General features: G+C 40.0%; 1 protein-coding gene across 1 annotated transcript in view; it reads right to left on the minus strand.

Annotated features, from left to right (window-relative positions):
* ptprua (protein tyrosine phosphatase receptor type Ua) overlaps nucleotides 1-27,978 on the minus strand; it is a 240,719-nt gene that overhangs the window by 1,480 nt on the left and 211,261 nt on the right. The window contains 12 exon segments of the mRNA XM_030740851.1: nucleotides 1,675-1,810; nucleotides 5,276-5,298; nucleotides 5,300-5,344; nucleotides 5,346-5,435; nucleotides 13,180-13,274; nucleotides 13,277-13,304; nucleotides 16,165-16,479; nucleotides 18,006-18,155; nucleotides 19,494-19,629; nucleotides 23,290-23,444; nucleotides 23,585-23,701; nucleotides 24,970-25,067. Of these exon segments, the coding sequence (XP_030596711.1) occupies nucleotides 1,675-1,810; nucleotides 5,276-5,298; nucleotides 5,300-5,344; nucleotides 5,346-5,435; nucleotides 13,180-13,274; nucleotides 13,277-13,304; nucleotides 16,165-16,479; nucleotides 18,006-18,155; nucleotides 19,494-19,629; nucleotides 23,290-23,444; nucleotides 23,585-23,701; nucleotides 24,970-25,067 (1,388 nt within the window).

The following is a 27,978-nucleotide window of genomic DNA, read 5'->3' on the forward strand; positions in this document are numbered from 1 at the left end:
TATTGCTGTCTGTCAGAACGGTGTATAAAAGAATAAAAAAAGAAGGGCTTTATAAATTACTGGGAAACTTTCTGGGGTAAATGTGGTCTTGCTAAGAGAGACAGCATTCATCCCAATTGGGATGGAGCAGCTGTGAAGATTCAAGATTCTTTACTGTCATTTCTGGATCAAAGCCGTGCAAATAAGTTAAAAATAGTCTAAGATATAAATATACTAAGATATAAAACAGAGACCTGGTTTCAGGAGAATGAATATATTAATCTAAATGAATCAACACCCACGAGTCATACTGTCCGAACTGAAGCACAGGCCAAGGAGGAGGAGTAGCTGCAATCTTACACTCCATCTTATTAATCAACCAAAGACCCAGACAGAGTTTTAAATAATTTAAAAGCCTGACTCTTGGCCTTGTAGATCTAAATTGGTACGTTCAGCAGTCAGTTTTATTTATTGTTATCTATCGTCCACTCATAGTGGGTGTTTTTAATATCTATGTAGATGCTGAAAATGACAACCTCAACACTGCATTTAATCTATTATTAGACTCAATTGGTTTCTCTCAAAATGTAAATGAGCCCACCCACCAATTTATTTGAAGTCTTTCTGAAAGTGCTGTGACTAAATTTAAGGATATAATTCCTCCACAGTGCCTGCTTCAGTCCCATCTGCCAACACTTTGCAGAACAGCTATCTAAACTCTACTCCCCCAGAGGTAGATTCTCTCGGTAATAGGTGCATATTGTGCAATATGACTCCCTGGTATAACTCAAATGCACTGCTTAAAGCAGATAATCTGTAAGTTGGACAGGAAATGGCATCTCACTAATTTATAAGATCTTCATTAGCCTAAAAAAAAAAAAAAAAGAGTTTGTTGCTCTATTAAAAAAAAGCCCTCCAGAAGGCTAGGACATCTTACTATTCATCACTGATTAAAGAAAATAAGAACAACCCCAGATTTCTTTTCAGCAATGTAGCATGTCTTTTGTCCTGTCTCTCTTCCCTCACCCACAACTGGTCACGGCAGATGCTGCTGCACCCTGAGCCCGGCACTGCCGGAGGTTTCGTCCTGTTACAAGGGAGTTTTTCCTTCCTACTATCGTTAAGTGCTTGCTCACAGGGTTCGACTGATCCTTGGGGTTTTCTTGGGGTCTTTAGCTTACAATATAAGGTGCCTTGAGGTGACTGTTGGTGTGACTTTATGCTATATAAAGAAAAACTAAATTGAATTGAAGATTATTTGGAAATGAAAGAAATATAAAATGACCATCAATCTATGACATCTTTCTCTTACTATTTAAATGAAAGTGCAATAAAAATTAGAGACTGTTCATTTCTTTGTAAATGAGCAATCTTACAAATTCAGCAGGGAATCAAATAATTATTTCCCGCACTGCATGGATTCATGGTGTTCACCCTCAGTGAACTGTCTTCCTATCAGAGGGAGCAGAGGGACTTCACGTAATTCTAGGAACTATGTTGTCGGGGACAACTGGTCCCACGTAAAGCCACAAGATGTTATTTTGATAGAGTGGGGCTAGCAATATCCAGTCTTTATGCTAATCTAGCTCTTCTAAAACTAGCTTTTTATTTAATAGATATAAAATTTAAAAATGTGTTTTTCTAAAGGCCAAAATGCTATTTTAAAGTCTTATACAAAATCTCCTTGTTGCTTACCATTGTCTCCACCATGTTTGGCTTAGAGTTGCGCAGCGTTTTGGCAGCAAAGAACACATCCACCATGCTGTGGTGTCGAATCATTTCCAGGATCATGGTGCAAGCACAGAAAGTCCCACTTCGACCACCACCATTCCTACTCCAGAAAGATTGAACAAAGACACACATAGACAGAGACAAACACAGAAAATAGAAGCATAAAGACATGAGTGACCTAATAAAGATGTGGTAGAGCGGCTCACACAGTCTCTCAGAGGGGGAGCAACAGAGTGAAATGTCACAGTTTGACTGACTGCAGATCAAGCATGCTGCCAGAAAAAGGCCAGCCGGCAGACGTGCAAGATGAATATCTGAGCAAAGTTCTCATTAAAATACAGGAGCTGGAATTTAATCAGATATTAAATGTCTTACACATAGTCTGATCTCCAGAGAACAAAGGGCCCTGACACGGAGATAGGAGGCAATAATGATGCTGTATTTATTGGTGAATATTTCTTCAGCAAAACTGAAATATAACTGCAAAAAGAGAACTTTTTGTAACCATGGCAAGTTTAAAGTACAAGTAGCAAGGTGAAGAATGAGAATGCAAGCTGGCATTTCAAGCAGTACAGACTACTTAAGGTCAAACATTCAAAAGTCCAGCCTTCAACAGAATCTCAAAGAGACTGATAACTTCAGGTTTTCAGACATGAAAGACTTGAATGTTGCAGATGATTTTTAATATTAGACAAAGATAACCAGAGCAAATGCAAAATGCAGTTTTTAAATTATGATTTTATTTATTATCCAAAGCTACCTGGCCCTAGATGACAAAAAAATTGCTGAGAACAGGTTGTGCCACACAACTGAAAACAAGCGTTTGTGATAATGGGCAATGCGTCTTTCACTGCTGTGAAGGAATTTCGGCCAACTCTTCTTTGCAGAATTGTTTTAATTCAGCCAGGGTTTTCCAGGTCATGCCAAAACATCTCAATCAGATTTAAATCTGGACTTGGACTGGCCACTCCAAAACCTTTACTTTGTTTATTTTCAGCCATTCAGTGGTGGACTTGCTGGTGCGTTTCTGATCATTGTCTTGCTGCATAACCCAAGTGAGCTTCAGGGCACAAACTGATGACCAGACTTCAGGAATTTCTGGTAGAGAGCAGAATTCATGGTTCCATCAATTTCAGCAAGTCGTCCAGGTCCTGAAACAGCAAAGCAGTCCCAGACCATCACACTACCACCACCAAGTTTGAATGTTGGTATGATCTTCCTTTTATGAAATGCTGTGCTAGCTTTATGCCAGATGTAATGGGACACAAACCTTCCAAAAAGTTCAACTTTTGTCTCATCAGTCCACAGAATAGTCTTGGGGATTATCAAGATGTGTTTTACAAATGTGAGATGAGCCTTTGTGTTCCTTTTGGTCAGCACTGGTTTTTGTCTCGAAACTCTCCCATGGATGCCGTTTTTGTCCAGTCTCTTTCTTATTGTTGAATCATGAACATCAACCTTCACTGAGGCAAGTGAGGCCTGCAGTTCTTTAAATGTCATTCTGGGTTCTTTTGTGGCCTCCTGGATGAGTCGTTGATGCTCTCATTTTGGAAGGCCAGCCACTCCTGGGAGGGTTCACCACTGTTCCATGTTTTCTCCATTCTGATAATGATTCTCACTGTGGTTCACTCAAAGCTTTAGAAATGGCTTTGTGACCCTTCCCAGACTGACAAATTCAATTCAATTTTATTTATATAGCGCCAAATCACAACAAACTGTGCCTCAAGGCGCTTTGTATTGTGGGTAAAGACCCTACAATGTCAATGACTTTAATTTTCATCTGTTCTTGAGTTTCTTTGTGGCATGATGTGTTGCTTTTTGAGATCTTTTAGCCTACTTCACTTTGTCAGACAGGTTCTATTTAAGTGATTTTTTGATTCAACAGCTCTGGCAGTAATCAGGCCTGGGTGTGGCTAGTGAAACTGAACTCAGCTTTCCAAAAAAAGTGGTTAATCACAGTTATTTCATGTTTAACAAGGGGGACAATTACTTTTTCACACAGAGCCAGGTAGGTTTGGATAGCGTTTTTGCCTTAATAAATGAAATCATCGTTTAAGAATACTGGCAACCGCCAGTGCATCCCCTCAGCCTCCTGGCAGTAGAAGCTTTAGGTGGCACAAATGCCCTGGAGGAACAAATTCTAGAACACATAATTACCAGGTCTCAGCAGATCTTAACAGGGTGGCATATGAGCCTTAGTGACTTATTCACCATAATCAATTCAAAAGCAATGGCTAAGTAAGAACCAGGAATAAATGTTAAAATTATAATAAATTAAACCACTGGAATGCTGTCACTGTTTGTGATGACATTATTACTGTAAGAACTATATTTGGACATTTCTTTATGACCGTAGGGGTTTCTGACTAATATTCCACTTAACTTGATAACATGTTTTATAGAGTATACAGTATGCCATAGAAATAACATGGAAACCTGAGTTACCAGAGTGACTAATCCAATGAGCTATTACATATACACCCAGCAAATTCTTAGATCCACGTTATTCATCCCAAAAGGCCTGGGTTGTTTGTAAGTGAAACACCATTTGATGCTGTTTTTGCTGGGTGGTCATGAAATGAAAAGGCAAATTACGAATATATTAGCTGTGTGAAATTTTACCTCAAACATCTTCATCACAAAAGATGCTGAAAAAAATGTTTTCAAGGTGAAATGATGAAGGTTCTTAGCATACGAGAGGCGATGTGTATAATCAGTCGATGTGCAATACCTGACACCACAGTGCTATGTGGGCTTAAATGACCGAGCAGTGATTTTTTGTGTTACAGTTTCTTTCAGATCTTTTACCAGATGTTCAAGATTTTAACTATACTGTTTGACTGTAACTGACATGCTTATTAGTGAATGCAGGAACATAAAAATATGCCCTTCCAATGAATGCACTGTCATAACACTATACATGGCCAAACAATGATGATACTTCATGCCTTTTATTTGTCGGAGGTCTATTTAAAACACATCAACTCTCAGTATGTGTAATTAGTAATAAATATCAAAACATTAAACACAATCTGTGCACTGCTTTTGAACCTCATCATTTTGAAATACAAACTGCAGCAATATTGGCAGAAGAAATTCGAAGCCATGTTAACAAGATATAAAAAAAATAAAAAATTGAAACAACAGCGTGGAACATCTTTTAACACTACTGCTATCAAATTGCGGTCCTGGCCTGAAAATCCATAAGATCACAGCAATCTGACAGCAGCAGGGTTATTATCATTATGAAAATTCACTGAATGCAAATTGGGGAAAAGTTTTAAGTGTGGCCAGTGTTTGCTTTGATGACAGCTTAACGCATTTTTTGGCAATATTTAATTATGAATTTGTGACCTTTCAGGCCACAGATGAACCATCCAGGGTTTGAACCAGGAACTGTGCTGCTGCTGTGAGGCGACAGTGCTAACTGCTCCACCAGCTTTCTGGTCCAATGCTGTATACTGTATAGCAAATAACCTCATTTGACTACCGTAGTAAGCCACATTACTGCAAGACAGCTAAACTAGTAAAAATGAATGGTGTAGGCGTATGTAAGAAGACTCACAGGCAATGAACGACGGTGCGTCCCCTCCCCACACTCCCGCTGCCAGTTGTGAACCTGAGCCAAAAGGCCTGAGGAAGGCTTTCTTGGAATCGGGCACGTCACGGTACGGAGACCAACGCAGGAACTGGAAGTGACGTACCACAAGCTGGCCTTCCTGAAGCTTACACAGGAGAGACGGGAAAAAAACACGTTGAAAGAGTTTGAATTTTTCAATATAACTCATCACACATGCCAGAGGGGATTCTGTCAACACCTGAGACCTGCTCTGCTTCTGTTCTTCTCTATTAATGGGCTGTAAAACTGCAGCATGTAGCACATTCAGGTATCAATATAAATGTAAACATCATTTAAGCCATTAGATTTCATACAGCAACAATCTTTGTGATGAAATTCATCTTTTGTTTTTTGTTTTTTTGCCTGTCATGTTTAGTAGTTGCAATCAGAATGATGATCCGAATGCACCGAGCTCTATAGGCTATTCTTTTTAATGTTTGCAGTTTATTTTATTTTATTTATTCATGCCAGGTCTGACAGGCAGGAAGGAAGGGGTATAAGAAGACCGAAGAGAGAGAGAAAGAAAAAAAGAGGGGAAAAAAAGGTAGAAAAAAATAATAGGAGAGAGGTAGATAAACATACATACACATATTCACATATAAATACATGCATATACAGTACATATACACACATACACACAATCTTGCTGTGGTTTGTAGTAATTGTGATGTGGTGTGTATGTATGTGTGTGTGTGCCTCTGTCATGGAACATACTGAATAATGAGGGCAAGAAGCTGCAACCACGCCCCTCAGGATCCAGAGGCAAACAGGGAAAGACCCAGGGACCCGGGCCATAATACGCCATCTTTTGAAATGTAAAGTACATTTTTTCTGCATTGGATCTACCATTTAACACCTTTAGTTAACTGTTGCTGATTTGAACATTCTGGCGCATAAAGAGGAATATCATCCTTCTTCACGCAGTCATGTTTACAGATACCTGATGAACTTAAATCCAATAGCTCTCCTCTTAACTATAGCTTAACCTTCAGCAATTACTGAAGCCTCTCAAGGTACCTTTAATTTAAAGGAAAACAATAACTCACTATACTTCTGTTGTGAGGTAGAAGTTCACCAATAATATACTCAATAATTTCACCAAGTGACGTTTGGTAACATGTAGCACCTGTGCTCTCTACTGGACAACAGAATACTTCCTTGGGACAGATTTTAATGGTGTCTATACTCTGGTGTTTCTGTCTCCTCGGGATCCTGCAGAGTGGCCGAGTGGGAACAGTTTCTGACATGAGGTTAAGATAATTGAGGAGCTGAGTGGGGACTAACAAGGGAGGTTCAGGACACTGAGGGTGAGGTAAAGACTTGCAAGAGCTGGGTTTGTCTGACACATCTGCTCAACTAGCTGCTGAAAGCACCTACAGAAGACTGCTGAGGATGCTGACGTCGAAGGACGGGCGGTACAAGTGTTGCTATAGCTTGGGCTAAGTTACTTACAGCACCCAGATATGAGCATACACAGACTCACTACCCAGTAACAACACACTATTTTAGTCATACTCAAATGTTGGATATGCCAAAATGAAAATTTGCAGTATTATATAATTGCTCCAAACAAAATATAACGCTTATTAAATAGGTCTTGGGACTTCATGCGGCTAACAGCGTATTGTTTACACAGTTGCTTTGTTGAAAGTGGGATTATTATACTGCAAATGATTCTGGCCCACTGGGATGTAGGTCACTGTTCAGAATCATTTTACGAGTACCAGGCTTCGTTAACCCTCTCAAAAATAAATGAATCGATTTGGCGCCAGGAAATAACTACCACATAAAATACGGCGGAAAACTGTCTGTTGAGGCACAGCTCGATTAAGTATTTTTGTCCATATCCAATTTTTAAGTAAAAAACATGTCATTTGATAAGAAAATTAGATGTTTAAGCAGCAATTTTAGAAATTAATTTTGTCAAACTGACATATCAAGGCAACTGAGAGACATGCAGGGTTTACACTTGTATCCTAATGTTTCTGATTCTTACAGCGAAGAAAATGAAGTGAAAGCAATTATACCCCTTCATTAAGTCAAGTCAGGGAAAATAGTTTGCACACTGTGGAGACGTTAAATATGTTGTAATTGTTGAAACCAGCAGTATCTGTTTTACTGCTGTCTCCTCATGGTAATTCATGATGTACAAACCAATACAGTGTAACCAAAACAGGAGGACTGCTCTTTTACACTCTAGTTTTATCCTGTTTGCCCTGTTTGTGCCTCCCTCAGTCTCAGTGTTATTGGATTGCCCCCCTGTGTTCTCTGTCTCTGATATCTTAAGTGTTCAGTATGTATGTCTGTTAGTTTCTTTTGATTATTTCTTGATTTAAGTTGAAGTTTTTTTTTCATCCCTGATTCTTTACACCTGTTGTTAATTACCTTCACCTGCATCTCATTCCCCTCCTGTTTGTTCCACTTTGTCAAGTCATCTGATTATATTCCTTTATGGGCTACCAGGGCCCTATTCCAAAAACTAACAGAACAGTTTAACTAACAGTACTGAGTTTGTTCACCCTGAGATGAGGGAGACTTTAAGTTAACCCTCTTTATAGAAGAGAAATGCAAAATAATGAGTCAGTGGGTCACAGACTCTGTGAACTTAACCTACTTTCTGGCTAACAACTCTGAGTTTATTAACTCTGAGTTGAGGAAAACTCCAGGTTTCTTGTTCCAGAAAGAAAATGAACTTAAAACCTGTAAGAGTAACTTTCTTTAACTCTGTTGCTGTCACCCCTGCAGGCCAACACCTTCCTGAAGCCTGGTTTCCTGACTTTGTCAACTGGTCAGCTACCAAATCTGACCAGTTGATCAAACTTTGGTTTTAGCCTGTTTGCTAACTGCTGTTTGCTTATCAGCTGCTTCCTCAGAGCTCAGCTGCCCCCTAGCTGCACATTATCTGCCCCCACCTCGAGGCCATGTTTACCCACAGTGCTCATTGTTGGCACCTCTATGGTCTGACATACAGCGGTGGCTGTACCTTCTGTTATCCCAGTGCCTGAGTGAAGGACATGACTCCAAATGCTTTGTAGCTGTTGACTTCATCATAAAGCCTCTGCAGTAGTTGTCTTCATCAGCACTAATGACTTCAAATATCACCCTCAACCAAGACTTTATGCACCTCGCAGACACTCTGAGTACCGCTGAAAAGCAGAATATCATCTCAGTCCGTTGCCCCCCCCCCATTTTGCTGATGTGAAGTTCAAGGTCACAAGTCAGAAACTATGATTCTTACGTGTGGTGTGTACTGTCAACATATGAAAAGTATAAGATTTAAAATATCATGTCAGATTTGAATGATCCTTTAAAGCCAATAGATTGATCTGAAGGTGATAATAATGCTATACAGAGCTACTGTATGTCCTTATCTGCACTACATGTCTGGAGGCTCCTAGGGCTCATCCTCAAATTCTGTTTTCTTTATATACAGCGCTCAAAAAAAATTAAAAGAACTCTTTTAATCAGAGTACAGCATGAAGTCAATTAAACTCCTGGGATATTGATCTGGCCAGTTAAGTAGCAGAGGGGGGTGTTAACAATAGGTGCACTAGAGGGGCAACAATGAGGCAACCCCCCCCAAACACGGATGGTTTTACAGGTGCAAAAATAAAACTAGATGATGTTTCATACGATGGAACTAATCTCACACACACACACACACACACACTAGTATTTCCTCTAGTTTCTAGCTGTGTTCGCTCAGAAAAATGATTGAATTACAGTCCAGTGATGTAAAAAATTGTCAAAATCATGTTATTTCTTCATGAACTTTTTGTGGCACTAGGGAACAAAACAATACACATAAGATGCAATAAAATGCAAAGTTGCTTCGTGCCAGTCAGTGGGAATTTTCCATCAGTGATTTACTTTTATTTTTGTGGAAAAGGTTGAACTGAACAAAAAAATAGAACTTCTATAAATCCATCCTCTAGTCTTGTTGGATTATTATTTTCTGCAGGATGACATTTCCAAGCATGCCAATTATTTAACGACAGTATGGTTCTTTGTAAATTTGCAGAACTTAATTGCGACCAATAGCTAAAAAAGCAACAATGTACTTTAATGAACAGATGAACTGAGGCATGGGTTTAAAAGTAACCCAATTACCTGTTTATAGTTAACAGATCTGTGCTTATTTAGGCAGCAACCTCTGAGGCTGAGAAATAATGCCAAAAAGCAAGTGACAAAAGCTGCAGGATGTCAAATAACTGCTCAAGGCTGTCGACAAAGAGGAGTTGTCATGATATGCTGATGGTTTTGGACTCTCATCATCAGAATTTTGAATCTCACATCTCTAAGCTCATGCAGCCTTGACAGAAACAAATCAAACTTTATTATTGTAACTTTTAGATGCATCCCTAAATCCTCCAACTTCAACTGGTCCAGGACACAGCAGCTGATTCAAGACATTATAACTGAACTAAATGTATTTTAAATAGGTTTTTAAATGCAGCTGCAGGCAGTCTGCATTCTGAACATTTCATGTTGAAATTTGGATCACAGATGGAGATTCAGTCATTAAATGCCATCATTATTTTGAAAGTTATGGTGTCTGAAATTCAGAGTATGAATCTCGGCATATTGTCCAGTGAAAATCATGTAGATCATTCTCAGTTGTTCTACCCAGAACCGGATCTGCCTGAAGGTCTCACCTACTCTGTACTCTGGGACGGATCCAAAATGGATAAGGATCGCAGATTCAGACCCAGAGCGAGTTCGGCTCTGGTCACTTCCAAGTTCATTCCGTGTGGATCCGTTGATGATGACTTATTTTTTCCACACAAGATCTGCATTCTTCATTTAAAATGCCTCATCCTATCAGTCAACTATTAGTGAATTCTGACAATTAACAGTAACTCAGTAAAGTTTTTTTTTTTTTTTTTTTTATAAATCTCATGAAGCATTTTTATCCAGTAATGGCAGAAATAATGAAATTCTCTATTAAACAAAAAAAGTACCTCCTTTTTTAAAATTTAACATTCCATAATTATGTTAAATTTTTAATGAATAGGCCTAATTATTGGAACAACAAAATGGTCATAAACTGTGGCAAAAACTGTTCTATTTAATGAATTGGCTTGAGGGTGGATCTTCCTGCAGCCTTTCGCTGTCTGGGTAACTAATATCACAGGTCCATCTGTAAACTGTCTCATTTTTTTATCTTCAGTTTCTGTCACCTACGTTTTGTCCCTGTCAGGTTACAGCTCAATCAATCAAATGTAAAATTATGATTCCAGCTTCATCTGATGAAAGTTAAAGCTGGGTAAATCGTGGAACTGAAAACTCAGTTGAGTTTTCATTGTATTTTAACTTGCATTCTGCAGGCAGTCTGATTGTAATCTGATCACATTTCATGTTGAAATTTGTTCACAGACAATTTCAATTTAGTTATTAAATGATGTCAAATAATATTTTGAAAGATGCAGCATCTGAAAATTAAGAGTTGATATATTTTCCACTGAAAATGATCTAAATCAGTCTCAGTGGGTCCACCAAGAACTGGATCCCAGAACCAGAGCTGTCCAAAGGTAGCCTATCATAGGCTCTGTAATGGATCAGCAAACCATATCCGGGTCGGAGTCCAATTACACAGCATGACGGATCCAAATCGCAGGCCCAGCTGTAAACTGTCTGATCCGTGTCTGTCTCCTACATTTTGTCAGGTTGCAGCTGAATAGTTAGATTTAATATCAAATATGAAATTAATATTCCAGCTTCATCTAATAAATTTCAAGTTAGGCAAATGATGACCACAGACAGTATCCAAACATTAGATATTTTATATCAAACTTGTTCATATTCCTTTGTCCACTATATGAAAATGGAGGCTCAGTTCTTTATTTACCCGCTGCCATCGTGAATGATCGTATCGTTGCTCCCTTGATGGTGGCTTTCTTTCTCTACTCACGCACATGTTTAACTCAGAGTTGCAGATCTCAGAGTTAATCAACTCAGGGTTTATATTTGAACATGCTTGCTGGATGATGGCCAAAGTCTGCTTTCTTTTTCTGGTTCCTGTTTTTCCCTTTTTTTTTTGTTTTTCAGTTTTGGATTTTTATTTCGATTTTTATTTTAGATTTATTTTGACATCTTCTCTCCAGCTACTGAAGTTCACCTTTTAGTAACAAAAATTTCCTCAAATGTTCTTGACCACTTCTACAAGATAACAACATGATAACAGGATGTTAGTGTGTGTGCCCTATTAGCATCAAGATAATGAGGTAATCACTGGTTCTGTGAGAGTTAATAAGACTATATATAAAAAAAAAAAACTTAAAGAAAAGCACCTATTGCTGTTTTGAAGGTATGTCTTCAAAAAGCCTCTTCTACCAGTCTGGAAGAGAAATACTTCATGCACTAATTAACAAAAGAATTTTAATTGTTTCCCAAGTTGTGCCTCCCCAGGTAGCTGGAAGGTTTTCCACTACTGAGAGAAAACACAGTTGCAAGTAAGAAAGTAGGGAAAAGGTTTTTTTAACAGTGTTCAGAAATGTCTTTAAAGATTCTGTATAAATTAGGAGCAATCAAGCTCATGTCTCAGATTAAAATTGGCCACTATTCCTTCAGTGTAGTCACCTTGTGTAATCCCAGCCCTCCTGACATGCTAGGAACACTCACTGGAAGTGCTTTTGTGATATCCTCCACTAACTCCAGATGTTTCAACTTGAAATTTTTGGGGGGGTGTCAGGGATCCAAATACAAACCAAGTTCAAAGACACAGACAGGCGCACCTACAGCAGGACGACTGATTTTATAAAGGAAAATTAAACAATAAAATTAGAAGAATTTGAAGAGGTTACACACATGATGCAGGCTGAAAGAAACACAGCTCCTGCAGCTAAATGTGAGTGTGTGGCAAAGCACTGTATTTGTTGGTGACGAGCTGGCAAAGCAGAACTATATTAATAAAGCTGACAACAATTTCAACTCCATAACTTATCTGTATCACAAATCTATCATTAAGACCCAAGAAAATCTGTCAGAATCCAGCTGTACTCCATTCAATAAAGTCTTTGTACAACATTTTTAGTCTTCTTCTTTTAGCTGCAGCCTTGCAGAGTGTTTAACTCTAGAGCAAATAAAGAATAAATATAAATTCATAACTCAGACATGTTTGCACATAAGGCTAGCTTGTGTGCAAATCTGATATAAGGTCCACAATTACAAATTTGTGTCCTGTTTTATGATTATATACTAAGGTGTATAAAACATTAATAACTCTCAAAGTTGATTTAGATGCTTTAGACTTTCTTACAATCGGTGCACTGAGTCTGAGGGATCTTCCAGGAGTGGTCACTGATTGGTCAGTAGGCGGTGATTTAATTAGTCTGCAGCATAAAAATCAATGCACTGTGAGCGAGATCTTTGTCATGATGGAACAGGATGCTACAGAAGAGCTCGTCACTTAATCTCAGATACACAGCGCACGAGCCTTTGGAGTGGGAGACTGAACTCCAATCACCAGTAATGATGCTGGACATGAATGTGGTTATTAGAGATTCTTGAAAATGTCAACACGGTCCTCACAATAGTGCATGTAATGCAGGTCTCAATTTGGCACCTGTTGCATGTGAATATGTCATGTTTGTTCATGTACAGCAGAAAGAATCTCTGAACTTCCTAATGGCTCCTATAACTGTTAGAAGAGCAGATGTATGCTACTCAAACTAGAAATTAACATACTGACTTGATTGTGTATTTCCAACTTTTTTTCTTTTTTTTTTTTTTGCCTAGGCGGAAGTATGTAATTGTTGATTTTGACTGAATGCTCAGTTACAGTAGAAAACAAAGCTAAGCTAATACTAATGAAGTTTTTTTGTTGTTGTAGCTGTGGCGGTTCCACTTACCCGAGTGATATTCTGAACCCGGAAGAGACGAATTATAACATCATCATCAGCTGTCCTGGACAGAAGCTCCACAGTCATGGGTCCAAACTGCTGCAGCCCGGTTCAGGCCAATACTGCAGACAAGGCTGAGAGGAGAGGAGAGGAGAGGAGAGGAGAGGAGAGGAGAGGAGAGGAGAGGAGAGGAGAGGAGAGGAGAGGAGAGGAAGAGGAGAGGAGAGGAGAGGAGAGGAGAGGAGAGGAGAGGAGAGGAGAGGAGAGGAGCAGGTCATTAGCCCACACTTGCCTGAGGCAGTGCAAATAATTATGTCAGCACCCAGTGATGGTGAAGCCAGTAACAAGACACCGGAGTATTGACAGGAGAGACAATTAGCCTAAATGACAATGATTATCTACAAATAGCTGTGAATTAAATGAGCAAAAAAACAAACCACTCGTCACCAGGAACAATCCTTCACATAAGCAGCGGTCACCTAACCTGAATTATTCATGAGTCCCAATCATTACCATTAGTGCATTATAAATTAATGGAGTAAGAGACCTTGGCTGTGCCCGGGAGAGATAAACAGGAAGTGAGCTGAGAGGTTGGACGCACACAAAAGGCAAGGTCTCCTATCATTGCCACTTCAAAAGCGCATCCCCTGGCCAAGTGGGAGTGGAGAGGGCACACACAGGAGAGCAGCCCTGACATATGGACATATTCTGCAGTGACTGTGGGGTTGAGCAGATCCTTAGAGTAGGAAGTGATAACGGCATTTCACACTGACAGAAGGGTATTAACCAGTGACATTGGGCAGGAGGGGCGATAAATATTTATACATCCAGACAGGAGACGGGCAGCTCCAACTTAACTGAATGAATGTGAATGAATGTGCACGTGCGTGTTGTGTGTGTATGTGTTGGAGGGTCGAACTGTTAATCCACTGGTAGTGAGAGACAAGGATGAAGAAGAAAAGAGTGACAGAGAAAGAAGGACAGGTTGCAGCTGACAGGCATGGTGGAAACGGTGAGCAGGAATAAGACACGACACGGTGACAGAGCAGCGATAGCGAGACTGCAGAACAAACCCACGCATGAGCAAACATGGGCGGAAACGATAAGAATGTGTTAACGCAGTGACAGCCTGTGTAAATTAAATGGATGGCCTGAATACAGGACTGAAGCTTTTGTGGCAGGGAACAAGTTATAGGCCAGACATGAGATGACCTCTCCAGACTGTGCTGTGACTCACATGATGTCTTATTAAAGAAAAAGAGGATAAGAATGAAATGTTGCATTAGATTAAAAAGGAAGGCCTGTTAAGCATTTTTATTTCATTAAGATTTTCAAACACAGGCTTCCCAGCTGTGATTACAAGTAGTGATTAAGCATGTGCAGCGTATGCATTTTTCCTTTGACAGCTGACAGTATAAACAGTGACAGCATGGCAAATTACATGTACTGCATTTCTGTGATTTTCAGTTTTTGCAGGGTGAGGTTGTAAAAAAAAAAAAAAAATTGAAAAGAATCGTGATATTTATACAGTACCAGTCAAACATTGTCAAACTGCTTTAAAGTGAAACTGCAACTTGAAAGTTGGGCACGAGGTTGAGCGCGCAAAACCCTTTAAGTCTGGTCACTGAAACTACTTCCAGTCGGTCTCCGACTGCAAGAAATTCACTGCGCAACCACCAGTTGTCCCTAGTCACAAGGAGGTCAGCATCCTATTTTTGCTCTAGTGTTACTGAGCCATTAATCAACCTGCTTGTTCCTCAGGTGGTCTTATGTTGCATTGGCAGGTACTGCAGGAACCTGCCCCGAGGAAAGGAAACCTTTGGAGGAACCTCAATCACATGCTTTCTTAACCACTTATCTAATTCAGGAACACAGGAGGCTGCAGCCTCTCCCTGCTGTCCAACTTAGTTTCCCTAAACTAAACGATGTGGCAGCACTGTGCAGAAAATTCTGCTTTACTTCACCAATCAATGACTTTTAGTTTTGCAAACCCCTAACTAAAAGTATCTGAACCCCACCGCACTCTGTAGTGTAAAATGATCTCCTCTCCAGCTGGCTCACTAACAAGTCAAATCCAGTAAAATTGGAAGCGACAGTTTGCGTGCACTGGCTGGACACCGATACAGTCGACCATTCATCAAAGCAAAAATGCTCTTCAGAGGCCAAATTAAGTTCACATTAAATAATCATCTATTGATTTTTCTGAATGATGTGAATGTTTTAGATTTTGATGCATGTTTTTAAAAATGTATTTAGAAACTTTAGGATCTGCAAGGACCTCAAATTGCAGTGTGTGCCCCCTCCCTCATATACTGTATACAGCAATGAAAGTGCTCCTCATCTCTGCTGCTTGATTTCTCAGGTTGGAGGAATTGCTCCTGGCGAGCAGACTTAAAAGGGAGCTTGACAGCTCTTTAGTTTACATTGCTTTTTTTTTTTTTTTCTTTGTTTCTATATTTTTTCTCCGGTCTTCAGCTCAGTGCTTGCCTTGCAGTGCTTGGAAGTGGTAGGAAATTGGTCCCGGCATTCTTTGGTCCCTGCAGCTTCCTTAGATAATAAATACATTTCATAGAGGAAAAGCTGCACTGGTGGCAGAAGTTAAACCTCACTATGCTGAATAATAGAAAACACACGATAAATTATATAGATATAAAAAAATTGCCATTGGAAATCGCTCTGATTTTGCATGTAAAAAGCTGTGTTTCGGGTTCAGGTGGGGAAAAAAAAAAAGATTCACTAGCCAGAAAATTAAGAAACAAAGTCATTTTCCAGTAATGCACTAATATGCATATTATTAGAATTTATGCATCTACATTGTATTTGACTAATCAAAATCCTGCTGTGATACAGATGTTCTCACACAGTGAGATTTAATCACCCATGTCTAAATTACAAGTGGAGAGTTGATGAGTTGGATATTAGAACCTAACCCAATGAGATTAATAGTAAAATCACTTCTCCTTCCAGTATATGTGTATATGTGTATTATCATACCCAGGCTGAGTTGGACTGGTTGAGCTGGTTGAGCATCACCACAGAGGTGCAGCCATAGTCGTACACGAGCCTCCAGAAGTCGGTGGTGGTGCCGGGCAGCGGGTGCGGCGTCACCACAAAGGCGGCGGGCCGGAGGAAGCTGTCTGCGAGCGCTGCGTTGATGTAGTTGCTGCTCTCTCCCTCGGTGGTGACGAGACAGGCCAGCGAGCGGTCCGGCGGCAGGACATCCATGCTGCGGTTCTTCTCGCGGTTCCTGGGCATAAGGGAGATGCTGCACTCCTCAACATCCAGGTGAGGAGTCACAGAGTTCAGGGTCTGGGGAGACGGAGGAGGAGGAGGAGGAGGAGGAGGAGGAGGAGGAGGAGGAGGAGGAGGAGGAGGAGGAGGAGGAGGAGGAGGAGGAGCGCGGAGGGTGAAGAAGAAAGAAGTGTGCAGAGAAGATAATTAGAAAGATTGGCATGTGCGTTTGAGAATGTTTCCACATTTTAGATGGAGCGATAAAATGAAACACTAAGAATAAAGATTGTGATAAGAGGAGACAGACGCAGTGAAACAGAAATGGGATCAAAGAGGGATTGACAGAAGCAATGAAAATATTCTCTACTCAGCCAGCCTCGCTGTCAATACCTGACAAGCGTATCTATCTCAGAAAACTTTAAAACACATTTGTTATCAGTCAAAACCCCCACAGGGCGTAATAGATAAAAACACATTTATTACAATCTAATACATTATGAAAAAACATATTATAAAGCAATGGAAATTGAAAGGGAATGATTATCTAAATTGCCTCATAGCATTGTGAATGACTCCCCATTGGTTCAGATAAAATGAACAGAACGCGTAACCAGAATATTGCATCTGGGAAACAAGTTGCAGTTATTAGCAGACTGACTGAGCGGACGAGTCGTGAGCGGCGCCGAGAGGAGGAGAAATTCTAATTATCCTACCCCGACCCAAAAGGTCACCAATCAATAACACACGTATAAAGCGAAGCAACAATACCACATAAACAACAAATACACGATGTGGGTTGCAATCTATAACTTCTGCTGCACAGAAAAAAAAGCTTGTAATGATGACGTTTCTGTTTGTAATGTAGCAGTGAATTCACAGACACCTTTGAACGGATTTTTTTTTTTAATGTATTTTTTGTGTGCTTTTTTCTTTTATATACAAACATAACAACGCAAAAACTAACCTAACGACCAAAACTCACAGCAACCCCAAGAGGAAAAAAATCAAAACAAAACCAAACAAAAAAAACTCACTTTTATTGACCATCACATTCCCAGCCATCAATTACGATATTAGTATCTCCAAGGAAACGATAAAACAAGAAAGTGTCTAACTTGTTTTTAAGTGTGTAACTTATCCTCTCCGGGGCCAGATGCAGACACATTCCTTTCAACCACTGAGCAACAGTGCAAATTTTCTCATTTTTCCACATTATGGCTATACACTGTTTGGCCTCAAGTAGACAAATGTTCAGTAATGCTCTCATATTTTTAGATGAGTTAAAGTCTTCTGGATATATATGCAATAAACACAATTTTGGAGTAAGAGGTACTTCTTCACCAATAATATGACTAACAATTGACTGGATTATTGTGATACTTTAGATAAATGAAGACATGCAAAAAAAGGTAAGAAACTGCTGTTTTGCTGTGCACAGACCCCCTAAATCCAAAGACTTTGTGCTTTTAGAAAATATATAATGCAAGTCAAATTTTTAACTTTACACAAATTTAGGCAGGCGAGTGTGAGAGGAATGAAGATGACAATTAACCAGCGATCACAACCCCTGACCTCCGCCAGAATTTCCCTTCATCGTCTGGTACCTGAAACTCCTCTTTCAGCTGCGAGGTGTTGCTCTGAGAGTCCACCGTTAGCATTTCCTTGTAGGTGAGTGCAAACTCGGTTACGGGGATAGCCGTTTCTCCACACAGGCAAGCCTCCAGGATGGCATCGTGGATGAAAACATACTGTTCCTGAGACACACGGACACACACAGAAGGGAAACGTAGTCACACTTTTCCCCAAAGTCATATAAAACCCCTCCCGCATGAAAGAGTGTCCTGTTAATTGCTCACTTGTCAAAAACAATGCAGATTTTAATTACTGTTGTTGACTAATAGTCAACGCTGTCAATATTCTTCACATTGCCATGCCAACACTCAGGCATTGTTTCCAAGCAGAAAAATATCTATAAAACGGGTTAAAAAAAAAGAAAGAAAAAAAAAGTCCAGAAAACACATCAGAGGAGCTAAACACTGCCCACACACCATTTAAATAAAGTCACAAGCCGCGCAATTAACGAGGAAACTAGGAAATCTGTTTTGATGTTCAACAAAACAACAGATCAAAGAGCTGAGGATACATTCAAAAATTACAGACATAAAACTGTCCCTCTTCCAACTTATTTATCATTTTTAATGTGCTCTATAACTGTACCCATATTTAACTGGTAGACAAGCTGCAGCTAAGAGGAGAAGAGATGAATTTAAAGGGAAATAAACACTATTGTTTGTGCATTTACTGTGCCATCTCCTATTCCCAACTTATTAAAAGGAGGACAATTTTCCAACTTTTAATAGTTTTATTTATTCCAGTAATTAACATCTCTCTCTGCAGCGTGTTTATTTGAAGATTGCGCGTTCACTCTAAGCACACTTTGAATGGAAGAACTCACAGTTGTGAGTTTATTTATACAATTAAAGCAAGTATTTTAGTAAATGAATTGCTGATAATTGTTTTTAATAAAATAAGTCAGACAGCAGTGCCCCCCATAATCTAGCTGCTTCTTTGCTAATTAATATTTAACATAATTACCGTTTTTTTTCTCTTTAATTGAGTGTAGAATCATTTTTGCATGAAACATTCACAAATAACATAATTAGTTTAGGACGGTAAATACATTCCACACCAGTATATAAGGGTCTTAGTCAATACTATTATTCTACTGATCTTTCATAAATATATAACCTTCTACTTCCTTACATTTTGACAGCTTTGGTAACTTTGTCTCAAGTATTTCATACAGATGATGGAGGGCTTCAATGTGTACCTTGAGAGGGACCTTTTCCTTAAAAACCTTTCACCTTAAATACTGCCTGTGAACACCTCTGCCTTCACTCGAATGCTGTTTCAGACACACACCCGCACAGAAAAGAATCAGATTCCGGCGTAAATGTGCCGAATGATAAAATACAATAGAGATGAAAAATGTGGGCCACCAGCAGCTTCCTGCCGTGACGGCTGAACCTGTGAGCTTCTGGTTAACAGCGTTAGTGTGGCGTCTCTAACCACATTTCCGCCCTCCCACTCACTTCAGTCTGGATCATGTTGATGCGGCGGGAGCAGAGGGTCTTAACACAGTTGTAGATGTCCACCACTCCTTCACACTCAGCCATATCCAACATGACATCTAGAACGATGTAGCAGCCGGTCCTGCCTGCCCCCATGCTGTCACAGAGGAGAGAGGAGATGGAGTGAAAAGCCTGAATATATCACCGAAATGAAAAAAAAAATAAATAAAGGAAAGAAAAGATCTCAGCAGGGAGCCTTTAGTAATAAACTAGATTCTCTGCCCATTAAATCGTGTACAATAGGAGGTTTTGTTCTGCAAATAAAGAAAGAGGATTCAGTAACCATTATTCTTCTGCAGGCTTGAAAAGCCTAACTCGAGTCAGTTGGAGAGAGCTGAGACATTTACACATGCACTGCTCTAGCCTAGGCTTCGCATTTTGTGTGGCTTGATCACTGCTGCATAGGCATGTGTGGGCGTCTCTGAATGCTCCAGCCTTTTCTAGGTAAGGCTTAGTTACTTCAAAACTGTGCCTGAGCTGGGATATTTTACACCCAAAGAAGACATTTGTCTTCATCCAGCCTTTGCTATTCCACCGAAAGGAAAGACAGTCTCTCTGCAGTGCATCAGTGTTGTTAAATAAGCGCATCGTTTATGATAAAATATAAAAGCACTGCTGCTTAATCACAATTAGGAGCTGCAATCCAAGAGACGGTATACACTGGCAGCCCGGTCTAAAATGAAAGCAAACACCAACAACAGATCTCAGCATGTTGGCGATTATTACAAATCCAAAGCGACTCTGTGATATTTACCCATGCTCATATTACTCAAGCTTGGTTGGCCTGTAATGCTGGGATCTCGACAGTTTTGGACTGACCTGGTGCAATATCATGCACACAGCAATCAGATTAGAAAAGGCAGACAGGACAAAAATAAAACTGGCAGATTTTTCATATGGTGGAACTAATCTCACACTCACACACACACACACACACACACACACACACGCAGTGTTTCTTCTTGCTGCGTTCTCTCAGAAAAGTGATTGAATTGCAGTCCAATAATACAAAAAATTTTGAAAAATCACAAGTTATTTCTTCATGAAGTGAAGGCACTAGGGAACAAAACAATACACATAACATGCAATAAAATGCAGAGTTGCTTCGTGCCAGTCAGTGGAATTTTCCATCAGCGACTTATTTTTATTTTTTGTGGCAAAGGTAGGACTGAACAAAAAATATAACTTCTAATAAATCCATCCTCTAGCCTTGTAGGATTATTATTTTCTGCAGAATTGCATTGTCAAGTGTTCCAGTTATTTAACCACAGTACGGTTCTTCATACATTTGTAAAAGGCAATTGTCACCAATAACTAAAAAGCAACAAAGTACTTTAATGAACAGATGAACTGAGGCATGGGTTTAAAAGTACCCCAATTACCTTTATATATCTAATAGATCTGTGCTTATTCAGCAGCAACCTCTGAGGCTGAGAAAGAAAAAATGACAAAAACAGGCAACAAAAGGTGCAGGATGTCAAATAACTGCTCAAGGCTGTCAGCAAAGAGGAGTTTGTTCTGATATCCTGATGGTTTTGGTCTCTTTGGGCAACTTCAGCATTCATGACAACTGTTAATTTTTGTTTGTTTTTTTAACTTTTGCTGTGTTCACTCAGAAAAGTGATTGAAGGTTGTTGGTGCCTTGGCTAATTTGAGTTGCAGAACCATGCTCGAGATGTTGGTGAATTATGGAGCAATTATCTGGAAAAAAAAAAAAATTGTATGCCTTGTTGTGAAGACTGCTCAAAATGTCTCGGAAGGTTTGCTTGCTAAGGAAAATTATAGTATCATCTTATTTATATTTATACACTGCTCAAAAAAATTAAAGGAACATTTTTTAATAAGAGTTTAGCATCAAGTCAATTAAACTTCTGGGATATTGATCTTGTCCATTAAGTAGCAGAGGGGGGGCTGTTAATCAGTTTCAGCTGCTTTGGTGTTCATGAAAATAACAGCAGATGCACTCGAGGGGCAACAATGAGACAAAACAGAAATGGTTTTACAGGTGGAGACTTCTGACCTTTTTTTCCCTCCTCATCTTTTCCGATTGTTTTTTTCACTAGTTTTACATTTAGCTAGGGTCAGTGTCACTACTGGTAGCCTGAGGTGACACCTGGACCCTACAGAGGCTGCACAGGTAGTCCAACTCCTCCAGAATGGCACATCAATACGTGCCATTGCCAGAAGGTTTGCTGTGTCTCCCAGCACAGTCTCAAGAGCATGGAGGAGATTCCAGGAGACATGCAGGCAGTTACTCCAGGAGAGCTGGACAGGGCCGTAGAAGGTCCTTAATCCATCAGCAGGACTGGAATCTGCTCCTTTGTGCAAGGAGGAACTGGATGAGCACTGACAGAGCCCGGGTTCCTCCTGCTGCACGGCACTGCCCGGCCTCATGTGGCGAGAGTATACAATCAGTTCCTGGAGGATGAAGGAACTGATACCACTGACTGGCCCAGATGCTCTCCTGAACAAAATCCAATATAACACCTCTGAGACATTACGTCCACCTGATGCCGCCAGGTTGCCTTTCAGACAATCCAGGAGAGCTCAGTGATGTCCTGCTCCAGATCGGGGAGGAGCCCCAACCCCAGGAAACAATGTCTCCTGTCATTAGGAGCAATGCCCCAACGTTGTCAGGCATGAAAACAAGCAGGTGGGAGCCATACAAACTACTGAGTACCATTTTGAGTTGCCGCTGTGAAACTGTGGCAAGAATCACCCTGGTTCCACTTCTGGTTCCAAAGAACTAAGATTGTGGTTGCATTGCAGCTCTCGTATCAACCATTTGCGTTGAGCGAGAGCCGTTTGTTATTCACACTGACATTTAAGTGATTGATTTGACATTTTTCGACTGTCAACCTGCATCTTAAGAACTTTATAGACCCCAGGTGATCAAATAAAATTCCACTCGCTGACATCAGGTCATACTCCACCTTAAAGTGAAGCTATAGGAACAATTATCCTGCAACTCAACAGCATGTTACAGCAAAGACAGAAGGAAATGACGTTTTTCAGGTGCAGATTTGCTGAGGGGTATTGGTACAGGTTTGCACTTGTCAAGATCTCTAAATAAGTTAGTAAGTTGTCAGCGTGTTATCATGGTTACTAAAATATGTGCATGAACACAAGCTTATCGGCTTATTATAAGATTCACCAGAGTTCGATTCACAGCTTTCGCAGCAGTGCTAACAAACTGTTGGCAGTGTTACATGAACAATTTGTCTACGGCTGAATAAATAAGAGCAAGTAAAAAAAAAAACTTGAATTTTAACGTGACAACTTTTCCTACGTTTCCGGTGATGTCCCCGAACTTCACTCCATTTTTTATGGAAAACCTAAAATGCAAATGTTAATAGATGGATCAAAAAAGAAAAACCCATGAGTGAAAGCCTCTGCTGCAGGTGTGACAACAATTATCAGTTGGCACAAAGCATAAAAAAAAAAAAAATCTTCACTGAAAAGCCAGACACTGTCCTTGTCCACTGTGAAAAATCCTGCCACCTGTGTCTTTATGAATGTTTTCTGAGTACGTGTGAAACATTTTAATTTGTCAACACTTTTGTGTTCTCCACCAACACAAACACAGCACTGAGAAGCTGACAGTTATTTTGAGAAATGCTGAAATAAACAGTGCAAACTAAGCTACTGCAACATGTTGAGTATGACAGAAATATAACGTTAAAGGAAAGGAGGATATATTTAGAGCCACTACATTTGTTGGCTGATTTGCTTATTATCAGGACAGAAGTGGAGTTACCTGCAGTGGACCACCACAGGTCCAGCGTCAGGAGGAGTTGAGGCCTTGACCCGGCGCAGGAAAGCCAGCAGGCCAGTAGCGTGGTACGGCACCCCGTGCTCAGGCCAAGAGGTGAAGTGGAACTGGCACACCTCGTGTTTGGCAGGGTAACCTCTCTAGAACAAACAATAAGTCACATATAATGTGATGTGATTATTATAAGAATGGAAATGACTGAAATACAAACACAATGAGAGCTGAACTCATGGCAGCTCTCGCAGTTGTGATACAAAAATAATGCAAGAGTATGACTCACCCTCTCCATGGCAAAGGTGCGCACGGTGTACTCTGCCAGTGTTTCAGTCTTCAGCAGTGTTATCTTGATGTCACCGTAGAGCTCTGTGTCATCAGGCCAGTACTTACAGCACTTCATCTGAACACAGTTCAGACACAGGTTAAAGCCCATTAATGTATGGCTGATTTATCTCAACGCTACCCCGCAAACATTAATATAACCAGGCATTAATTTCATCAACAACAACAACCTGCTTTGCTCTAGAGCTGCTATGGCCTTTGGTAGTGGTGAATGTTGGTGATGGTGTTATTCTCCCCTCTTTATCTGACCTGTAGCCCCATGCTAATATATTTTAAAGAAAATGTTAACTTCCTGTTTGTGCAGTTTTTGTGGTGTCAATATTTTCTTCTGCTGCTTACCTCACGGCCTCAACATTTCTTCCTAAACACTAATTTTCTGATTAAAAAAAAAAAAAATGCTACATTTTTCTAAGCCTGGGAAAGACTGCAGCAGCATCTGGGAGGGAGGCTGTAAAAAGATGAAATGCTTGGGCACTCTTAATCATAAGAGATATTTTTTTTGCTCCCCGTTAATATGTGACCCTGGCTGACACTCGCTCGGCTGTGCGGGTGGCCCGTTGCTTCAATTTCACAAAATGAGATGCCATTCCATTTGCACCATTTATATTTAATTGATACTTCTGGAAGGGAAGCGGCTGTTAAACTGTAACTTCTAATTGTAGAAGTCTGTTTTGAATTTGAATTTTAACAATGTTATATAATGGGACTTTCACAAGAATAACACAAGTTGCACAACATTATGCCATTATCGTTTACAAATTAGCTATAAATTTGCATGACCAGATAAATCCCCACTGCTACTAAACAATGTTACTAAACAACAAAACTGCCAGGGTTATCTGTCGCACAGTTTAAGTAGTTAATGCAAATTTCCATTTACTGTCAATTTCTATGTAGACAGCAACAGATTTGCAATTTTAATTTTAATTTGTAATTGCCAGCTTGACCCTATTCAATAGCAAACTGATAGACTCCATCATACAGCTGCTTTATTGCTGTTGCTTTAAAGATGCATAATTAAAAAAATTGTATAGTTAGTGTTGTGTAGTCAACGGAGATAGCAATAGTTAATGCAACAGTATACCATATTCTAGTATCCCACCATAGACCTTCATCAGCATCAAAGCTCTGACCTTGGACCACAGCCAGCAAAGTAAAAGGTGATCACTCATGATCAGACAGCTGCTGCCATTTCCTCCCACAAAACAGAGCACAGCAGCTCTTCTGATATATAGCCAATGATAAAGGGGGCTTCAAAAATCCATCTCTCCATTCATCTTCAGAGGTGGCTGAAGAGGTCACAGGACAAAAACAAGGGAAACCTACCCTGCCCACCTCCACCAGCTTAGTGATCATGACAATACTGAAGCAATTCTCCTGCCAAACCATCCGCCAGAAATCGTAGATCATCTCTTGCTTGGGGCCTGTGGAGGAGGAGATACACAGCAGAGTTACAGGTGGAGGAGTGGAAACGGGGAGAAAAAAAAATCAAGAAGGAAAGTTAAAGTAAGACAGGAAGATATGGAAGGCAGAGAGATGAGCAATAAGTCAGAGAAAATAGCAGCAATAACCATCAATGTACAGGCATTGTGTAATCCATGCCAGGGAATAGAGTAACAATGTGTCATTCATGAACTATTGCCCGCTCTCTGTTCTCCTAATACTACGGAGAAATGTCATTTCAATACACCCACAAATCCTCAGCCATTGTGCAAATAAGCTCCTGTGTTGCCTTTCCCAGGCACCAGTGGCTGACACAAATCACAGCTTCTTGGAGAAGATGACACTTTCATTGATTTCATTACACTGTGGTGTTAATAATATCACAAGGTCCTCCTTCATACCGACTCCTCTGCCAAACATACCACACGCATTTCAGCGAACAAGGTGCCAATTTATTTCAGCCCACAGAGTTTGTCTAACAGAAATATCATCCTGTAACTGTTCTAAATGACTTTATAAGCAAAAACATTCATACAGTAATGCTTTCTCATGTGTGTAAATCTGGGTCCAAGACATCAAAACTGAGCCTCACGGATACTTAAATCATCAGGCTGGCGAAAAGTTTTTCTATAATAAACAATGAAATGTAACTACTACTAAGCGATGCCTGTGTAATCAAACTCTTATGTCTTAGTCCTTCACGTACACTCACTGGCCAGCAGATTCACAGACATTACATTATAGGCAAATAGAAATATAGATGCAAGAAATTACCTGTCTGTAATGCTAATATTGATCACACCTCCTAATCCTTTCAATAAAAACCTGCAAGCAAATTCAAATCTTGCTCTTTCCCGGTGATGTCCTTGATTCCTCTGGTTGTGAAATCGTACTACTTCTAGTCATACATTCACTTTTCACTGGATTTGTTGACATTTAGAGTAAAAACAGCAGCTTAACTGTTTAAGGTCAACTGTATGAATAACACTGATCACTTACTTAGAATGCAATGTTCTGGTGGGAAACCTTGGGTCCTGGCATTCATGTCAACACTGTTACAGATCAACCCCAAAGCACACACACCCCCACCCCACCTCCCGGATCAATGACTCATCGGTAGCAGCACTCTCGCAGCGGAAAAATGTGCCCATACACACACACACACACACACTGCAGAATCTGCTCAGGCACAGCTCGAGGAACACAGGAAAAAAGCATAAAGTCGTAACTTGAACCTCCAAACTTTCTAGATTCTCCCAGACAACAAAGGTTCCAGTGGATCCACTGGCAATGTTCTGCATGTGATGCCAAAAAAAAAAAAAAGAAAAAGAAATGAAAATGGCAACACAGGATTTTTTGAGGCTTTGTGTTTCCACAGATAAATAAATACAAAGAGATATAAAGCAGTGCTTGTTTTCACAGCTTTTATTTGCGCAGTTGTGGAATCAAAAGACATGCCTTTGACTACATGCCCCAGGGCAAACATGCAAAGACAACAGCAGGAGGAACATTACTTGCCTGCTAAAATCAGAGCATGTGCAGAGCCTGACAACAGCTCTCACTTTCCTAACAGCCGTATACTGGTCTGTATTGACTCTCGGCAACCCAAGGTGAGCCAACTACAGCCTGAGTGCATTTAAATGCACGCGTGTGGGCAGCTACTTTAACCACTGTTCTTCCTCCTCTTCACAGGTTGTTCCTGGCCTGTTAGCAATCACTGCAGACTTATTTTATCTGTATTAGGTATGCGAGATGTTAATTTTTCAGCAGCAGGAGGCCAGAGGGAAGGGGCAGTCAGTTGAGAGATGGATCATGTGTGATCCCAGCAGCTGAGTCAATCTGTATGCAGAGCACAACGTGCCGCCACTGTGGACTGGACCTTGTAGAGTACACTTAGCATTTCTCCTCCCTGTCCGCCTCCCCCATCACCTGTTTCCACCCCTCCCGTGGACACAATAGAGAGCCGGAGCACCTGTTCTGAGAGCCCAGCTGCCTCAAGACTCATCTAAGACACAACAAATCAACCTCAACACATCGCCATAGTTGTCCACCCAGAGCTCATAGCACACATATGCACAGCGGGTTGCTAGGAGTGTGCAGAGTGTAAGGGGCAAATGGTAGCTTTAAAGATGAGTCACTGTATGCGCACTCTACAGTACACGAGTCTCACGACTGAAGTACTTAATTGCAGTTACTCTAGCAACTATAACTATCTGTGCTTTTATGTCTTCTAGATCTTTTCAAATCAAAGTCTTATTTTCATAGTTTTATTCATTATTTAAGCTAGTTTGACATTTTATCTATGTATTAATGTATTTTTAGCTAGGGGACAAAAAAATGAAACATATTGTGCCTGAGGCACCTAAGGTCATGAATACAATCAGCCATGAGAATATCATATGTAGTACATTACAATCAATAACAAAAATATTCTGCTGGTGACTTAATTATAGATTCTAACAAAAAAAATAAACATCCATCCATCCTCTTCTGCTTATCCCACATTTAAATCATATTTATCTTTTTAATTCAATTTAGACGTGACCTTAGTTTTTAACAGCACATTAACATAAAAATCGGATTGCAAAGCGATCCTGAGACAGTGAAATTAACAGCTGACAGCCTTATGCTGAGAATGCTAATCACACACAGCAACACTTTGAACTACAGTAACATAGTCACACAATAGAAAAATATGCAATTTCTATTATTGATATATAAAATATATAAGATTGTGTTGTATTTTGCTATAAAGGTAAGTATTAAGTTAAGAAAGTGGCACCTGCCTGATCTCTAAAATGAACCTAACACAGAATAACCAAAGTGCTTCAAAAATAAACCTCCATTGACTTAAAACGTCCATCTTTGGAGTGAAAAATAAATGCAACCGTA

The sequence above is a fragment of the Archocentrus centrarchus genome, chromosome 11 (assembly GCF_007364275.1).
Source record: "Archocentrus centrarchus isolate MPI-CPG fArcCen1 chromosome 11, fArcCen1, whole genome shotgun sequence".
Lineage (NCBI taxonomy): Eukaryota > Metazoa > Chordata > Actinopteri > Cichliformes > Cichlidae > Archocentrus > Archocentrus centrarchus.